Source organism: Vespa velutina, chromosome 20 (genome assembly GCF_912470025.1).
Source record: "Vespa velutina chromosome 20, iVesVel2.1, whole genome shotgun sequence".
Taxonomy (NCBI): domain Eukaryota; kingdom Metazoa; phylum Arthropoda; class Insecta; order Hymenoptera; family Vespidae; genus Vespa; species Vespa velutina.
This window is the reverse complement of record NC_062207.1, coordinates 2,026,870-2,034,662: the sequence shown is the minus strand read 5'-3', so window position 1 is coordinate 2,034,662 and position 7,793 is coordinate 2,026,870. Positions and strand designations below refer to the sequence as shown.

At 30.6% G+C, this 7,793-nt stretch overlaps 1 protein-coding gene across 1 annotated transcript in view; it reads left to right on the top strand.

Moving 5' to 3' along the window:
• Positions 1–5,771, top strand: part of LOC124956061 (general transcriptional corepressor trfA-like) — a 6,335-nt gene extending 564 nt beyond the window's left edge. Inside the window, exons 1-3 of the mRNA XM_047511431.1 lie at positions 1–93; positions 193–2,763; positions 5,706–5,771. The exon at positions 1–93 is cut by the window's left edge and continues 564 nt beyond it. Coding sequence (XP_047367387.1) covers positions 1–93; positions 193–2,763; positions 5,706–5,771 — 2,730 coding nt within the window. The remainder of the gene's footprint in view (positions 94–192; positions 2,764–5,705) is intronic.
• Positions 5,772–7,793: the final 2,022 nt, after the last annotated feature.

Sequence of the window (7,793 nt, the reverse complement as noted above, 5' to 3'; positions counted from 1 at the left end):
GGTGATACCATCAGTAGTAACATTCAAAGTATCAAAGAATCGTCTGAGATGATTGACGACAATGGGAAAATATTGTCGTCTAATAGCCGAAGTGTCGAAAATGAAACGAAATTTTTACCGGTCGAACAACAACAACAACAACAACTACCACGGGCATCACGTATTGTTAAATTTACGGATGACGACGTCAAGGAGACATCAGGTGAAAGTACCGTCCTTGATAATTCGATTAAATCAGGACGAACTAACGTTTGGGATGGTACATTTATAAATGAACGAAATACAAAGTCTTATAATGAGAGAAAAAATGATAATATAATGATTAGCAACGTGTTGCTGGACGGTGGAACGATTGACGAAAGAGATGCCGGGACAGGCATTGAAATCACCAACGAACAAAGTTCAAATACGATCAGAGAGATGTCCTCGATGATTCAAGAAACGTCAAAGGATAGTTCGAAATTATTAATCGGTACTGCTGATGTTCGTCGTAAAAAACTTGGCGAATCTACTTGGGATGGTCGTTTCGTTTATGAGAAACCTAAAGAAACGAAAAGACGAGGTAATGTTTCAGACGCCAATATTTTTAGGCATAATAATAATAATAATAATAATAAGGATGATATCATCGAATCAACGCAAAGAAGTGATTACAAAGAAAAAAGTTTAGATGGTACCTATGAAAAAGAATCGTCTAACGTCGTACACGTTCGCGAAGGATCAACGGACACATCGAGATTTATCTCGGAAGAAAAAATCAGTAGTACCAAGGAGAGTCAAATTTATACGGATCAATCAAAGTTATTAGATAAAAATCAATTTGATGCAAATAAAAATGTACGATACGATAACAAACAAGATCTCGATAAAACCGTTGTAAGAAGAAAGGATAAATTGAGAGATGTAATAATGGACGTACAAGATATAACGGAGGAGCAACAAAGTTTATCGAATATGTCCGAATTCGTATCGAGCTCATACGTGGTCGAATATGCGAGTTCGAGCGATGCGAAAAATATCGAATTGGTAACATCAGTATCGGAAACGATTCACGAGGAGGACATTGAGAATATAGGTATTGGAAGATCGTCATCAATTAAAAAAGATCATCGAAGTTACAAACCTGGCGAATCGACCTGGGACGGTAGTTTCGTTTACGAGAGATCACCAAAATTGGATCGTCGGCGAAGACCAGCTGATGAGACATTTGTGATTCATGACGTGAGCGAGGATCATTCGATAAACGAAGCCGACATTTCGACGACATCTTACATAGTCGAACATTCCTCGAGTCAACAAAGTTTCACTGATATTAAAGATAGTTCGTCAATGGAAACGATTGTTCATCAGAGTCCAAAAAGATTAATTGGTAAGCCAGGTACATCCAGTTGGGATGGTACATTTATTTTCGAAAAACCCGAAGACATAAAAAGATCATCTAGTAGAACTGAACAACAAAAGGTCAATGATTTATCGAAACGAGGAGAAACTAATGTTAATATTTCATTGGAGGACAAACCTAGGAAACACGTGAACGACGTTACTCTCGATATTCACGATAGAATAACATCAGAGACATTTACCGACACCAATCTGGTTAAATTGGATCGTAAGACGAAAACTCATGACAGTTACTACAACGAGACGTCCAATCTTGATTTCTCTTCTACTTCCGTTGAAACGGTTGTCCAACGAGATGGACAACAACCGGTGACCTCGAGCCAACGAACTATTACATTAGAAGATCGACCTGAAACTCCGGACACTGGAATAAGACGTATCGCTGAGGGATCGAAGGAATCGTTGCATGTTCAAGATAGAACATATCGACCTAGCAAACCAGGCTCGTCTACTTGGGATGGTTCCTTTGTTTACGAAAAATTGGATGATAGAAAGACGTCAAGTTCGATGATCGTCAAGGATAGTAAAGATTTTGTTAGTTCAACCGAATTAAAAACAACGTCAACAAATGAAATTGTTAATAAATCGAAAATTATTGAGGATATTAATGATGATACGAAACGTTTAAAGGAATTTAATGGATCAAAAAGTCCAATCGATGGATCAATTCGACGACCTTTGAAATCAGATACTTCGACCTGGGATGATTCTTTCGTACAGGATAAAAATATATCGACTATGGACACGAGAACTTCAATTATATCGAAAGATATTTCGAAAGATTTAACAAGTTCAACTAAAGTTATAAGTACAACAAATGAGATTATTGATTCTATCGATTCGTCAAAAATTATTCAAGATGATATTTCTTATGAGAAAAGATTTATCGGAGAATCTAATGGATATGAGGATACAGATAAGAGAGATAAAAGTCCGGAAAAGAAATCAATAGACAGGACTATACGACCTTCGAAGCCTGGTGCTTCAACCTGGGATGGTTCGTTTGTTTATGAAAAACCTCAGGATACTAAAAGGAAACCAACAGACATTGAAAAATCTTTATTCTCTTCTTCTGATTTAAAAAAGCCTGAAGATTTAAAAACAATTTCACGATCGCCCATTGATCAAGAAATGATCGATAAATCGATCGAAAGAACAACCTTTTCGACATTCGTGGAAGATGTTAGGGATGTTCAGGACATTACTGACGTCACAGATATTACTACGTTTAAATCAGATTTAAAGAATATTACAAATATTACTGACGTCACTGATGTTTCCATGTTCAAATCGGACGTTCGAGATATACACGAGGAACATGTCATCAACGAATTTATCACGGATACACGCAAGGACACTATGGTGAGTAATAATAACAATAATAATAATAATAATAATAAAAAAAAAAAAGGAAAAAAAACAAAGCAAAGCAAAGCAACTAATTTGAACTCTTAATTATCTTTATGTGGTTGATCAAATCCTGACCATTAATTTCCGCAAAATATGAGTTAGGTGTGTTAATCAGAAGTATGATGTCATATGTTGTTGAGATAAAAATAAGTATTTGAAATATCGAAGAGAGTAGGTTGGACGATTTACATATTTACATATATACATATATATATATATTATATATATATATATATATGTATATAGATACACATATACATGTATGTATGCATGTATGTATGTATTTACTTACATCCGGATTATATACATGGGATTCATATCATTATTATTAATTTTAAGTGTCGTTCACACCGAAAGAATAGATTGAACGTAATAGTGAAAATTGTTATGGTGCGTCGCCATTAAAATTTAACGGTTGTCTGATTGGTCAATTAAAAAGTCATTTGGATGATTAGAATGTGGGTTGAAGTGAAAGAAAAAATAATATGCGAAAGAAAAAATAATAATATGAGATGCGCGTATAAGTGAGAAAGGGAGAGAGAGAGAGAGAGAGAGAGAGAGAGAGAGAGAGAGAGAGAGAGATAATAATTATTTTGATAGAATTTAGACATTCTTTGGTAAAATTTGGGCATGATCGGTACAATGATTATACTATATCTAAATGTCGGAACGCTTTAGGCTGAAATCGATAGTATCGATAACATCAAAACATAATATTCTCGGCATGAGCATAGTTCGAAGTTTCTAATTAAAATCGTTCTGTTTAGTTCTATATATTCTATAATTAACGAAGGTTCTATTTCATACGTATAAATTAGAAAATTTTGATTTTAATGAATCGAACGTGAATCATTAAAGGGACTAATATTTCTATTTTTTTTTTTTTTTTTTTTTTTTTTTTTCCTTTTTTCTTCTTTTCTTTTCAATGCGTTAGACATTTGTTTAGAAAATGATCCATTGATATGAGGAAATTAATGATAAGGTTAAATGTAGATTTAAAGCGATGCACGAGAAGCTTTATACTATTGTTATTAAAATATTTATCGTATAAAGATAAGATTTATAAAATATGATAAGAATTTTACGTAAAATTTTCGAAATATCGGATATCGAGATTGAAATTATCGATAAGAATTATCGAAGATTAAAAACTATATATTTATTTTGATATAAAATAATGATGATATACATCGTAGATCAACGTTTCGTTATTGTCGAACGATGCAAAATGATTCGATTGTTCGAATCTATAAAAAAAAAAAAAAAAAAAAAAAAGAAAAAAAAAAGAAAAGATTAAACCTTTGAAAAAATGCATCAATTCGTTTTCAATTGATTCTAATGATTATACATTTACTTCGTCATTTTTATTAAATAATTATAATAAAATAATAGGATAAATTAGAATATATCAAATGTGTTCGAACGATTCCAATAAATGTTTCAATAGAAATTTAATATTCACGTTTCACGATGAAGAATTTCTTCTTCTTCTTATTCTTCTTCTTCTTCTTATTATTATTATTTTTTTTTTTTTTTTTATAAATAATAAATAACATTAAGTTGTATTACAAGTTTCGTTTAATGATCTCGAGGAATAACGTAACGAATGATGCAAATAGAAAATAATCATTTGTAAGATCAATCGTTTTAGAAAAGATACTTCCGTCTCTCTCTCTCTCTCTCTCTCTCTGTGATTGTGATTCCGCATGATCTCTCAAGTACAAGGTCATTGTATATGTATCTAAATCTCGACTTATAAAAGACAAATCGGCAGAGTTAAATTGACTGAACGTGTATACACGTATGTATATACATATCTATATATGTACCTGCTTGAATGATCTAAGCGATAAATCGAGCATATATACATACATACATACATACATACATACATGGATACATATATATATATATATACATAGATACATACACACGTATGTACTCAGAACGATAACGATCGTGGTTAATGCTTGGGAGTCATGAGTTCGTCAGAATGACGTCACCGTTCATATTGGTTTGACTTTTTTTAATGGACGACCTGTTTCCATCAGCATCTTGCGTGAGGTATTATAGAAACCATTTTGTTTGACTTGATTATAATCATTTAGTTTCTCTAAATCGTATCTACATTTTATATATGTATATATATATATATATATATGTGTATATAAAAACGTTTAGATTTTTTCCTTCCTCGCGCGATAAATAATACGATATTACTTTTCTGATCGTATCGATGTTAAAAGAAAAAAAAGGAAAAAAAAAGAAGAAAATGAAAAAAAAAGAAAAGAGAAAAAAGACATATACAGCCTCAATTCAAACATTCTTTCAAGTGTATTATAAAAATCAATTAACTTTATTGTTTTTCCTCGAGACTTTTTAACGCTTAATCTTTGCAAATTATAAAAAAAAAAAAAATACTACAAGATCTATCAGTTTGTAAAAATTATGACGCATAAAAAAAGTTATAAAGTATCTCTAAGAAATAAAAAAAGAAAAAAAAAGTGTAATTGATTTTTAAATATCACCTAAGAACTTTTGTTTCGTCAATATTCTTTATGTATTACGTTTAATATATATCTAAGTAATAGAAAAAGAGATATAAAGAGAAAGATAGATCGAGAGATAGATAGATAGAGAGAGAGAGAGAGAGAGAGAGAGGGAGAGAGAGAGAGAGAAAGAGAAAGAGAGAATATAAAGTTAGTTACGAATGAATGGTAGCTCGTTCGAGCTCTTTAAATCCATACTTACGTAATTTAAAAGGAACTCGTAATCCGTAATGACATAAATATATATATTTATGTGATATAGGTGTCACATATACAGCTTCTTTTACTTCTTCTTTTACTATTTCTATTTCTTCAAACTTTTATTTTTTAAATCAATAATTACAGAATAGTGATGAAACAGAAAGACCTGTTCTCGTTAAATCTTTAAAATATAATTCGATATTTTCATAGATCCATTAGCATAAATTTAATATATACTTATTTACTTATTTATGTACTTATACGTAAGAATAGTATACGTAATGTGATCTTACACATTTCTAATATTACTTTATTTATTTCAATGATTAGCATGTTGATTAGTAACTTTTCTAGACAAGTTGATGTTAGAATAGATAACGGACCTTTATAATTATTTTATTAGTCGTTTCTTTTCTTTTTTTTTTTTGTGCCATGAAAATAAATCTTAGTTAGATCAGTTCGATATTTATCTGGAGATTAGGAAAAAAATTATTTATATTGGAAATAATTGGTTTTATTCATTGCATTAACGACGATCATGTGACAACGTTCTTCACTCTTTTTCACTATCACGTTAATTTTAAAAAGAACGTTGTAAATAATAATCGATTTTCCTCGGTGTAAATTAAGATAACAACAACAACAACAACAAAAAAAAAAAAAGAGAAAAAGAAACAAAGAATTGGATTGTAAATTAACGTGACGATTAGAAAATTGTGTGTTCGGCAAATATAAACGAGATATGGTCAAGTGAATAATAAAAGAGGAAGAACAAAAAAAAAGAGAGAGAGAGAGAGAGAGAGAAAGAAAAAAAGAAAAGAAATTAAAAAATTCACGTAACTTTACGAAATTAAAAGGAATCAAAGGGATTAAATAGAGAAATTTTATCAAAATAATTAAATCACAAATTTTTCGAATAAATACGAATATTTACGTAGTTACAAATATCTTGCGAAAGTGTATGATGGCGATTCGAAAAAAAAAAAAAAAAAAAAAAAAAAGGAAAAGAAAAAAAGGAAACAAGGAAAAAAAAAAAAGAAGAAAAACAAGGAATCATTAATTCCATTTAAGAAATTGAATCGCGTAAAGTTACGCAAAAGTAACGTTTAAAAAAGAAGCGAGAAATAAACGTGACGCGATATGTGCGCGCGCATATTTGTGTACATGCGTACATGAAAACCAACCAGACACAAGGATACAAATATATACGTACACATATTAATTATGTACATACCATGTACAGGGTGGACCAAAAGTTTTTGACACGGTGAAAGATTTTTCAAAAAAATCCAATTAATCGTTTTGAATAAATCATTTTCGCGATCTTTTCGAATTAATAATTTTATTTTTGTTTTCTTTTCTTCATTTTATTTTATTATAATTTCTTGTTCCCTTTTTGTTTCTCTTCAGATCGCAAAACTACGATAGTATGGAGTTTTTTTTGAATCTTATCATTCGAATGAAATTAGTTGAAAAAAGAGTCTCGAGAAAAATTCAATTCATTTTTATAATCGCTTGTATCACTTTTGTTTTCTCTCTCTCTCTCTCTCTCTCTCTTTTTTTTTCTTTTTCTTTTCTTTTCTTTTCTTTTTTCTTTGTACCACCTGAAAAATTTTCAACTCACCTTAAAACTTTTGGCCTATTCTGTACATACCTACTATATGTACGTACAGGTGTAGGTATATATAGGTAACACTTTATCACTTTTTGATTGTTGAAACGTATAAAGCAGGATTTGCAAAATTTCTACTATGATGAAATATATAAAAAATTTTTTTGAAAATTTTAACATTACACCTTGATTATTTAATAGGAGAATATATTTTATAAATTATAATGCGAATGATATAAGAATATAGTGGACAATTTTATTTTCAAATTATAATTATGCAAAAATAGCGTATCCATGAAATTGATAAATTAATATTTTAATTATCATGATTTTTCAACGCCGAGGAGGGGAGGGGAGGGGAGGGAGGAAATAAGAAACGTCAGTATTTCAATGAGTATTCTCTGTAATACTTTGGGAAACACTGGTGTAAACTATCGTTACACTAGCGTATGTGTAAGTATTACACGCTCCACTTATTTACTGACACGCAAAAGTCGAGAGACGTGTATTTTATATATGTGTCGTTTGTATATACGCGTAACCCGTATTTCCTCGACGATCCGCTATACTCGTAGAGTATAATAGTGTCTGTCTCTCTCTCTCTCTCTCTCTTTCTCTTA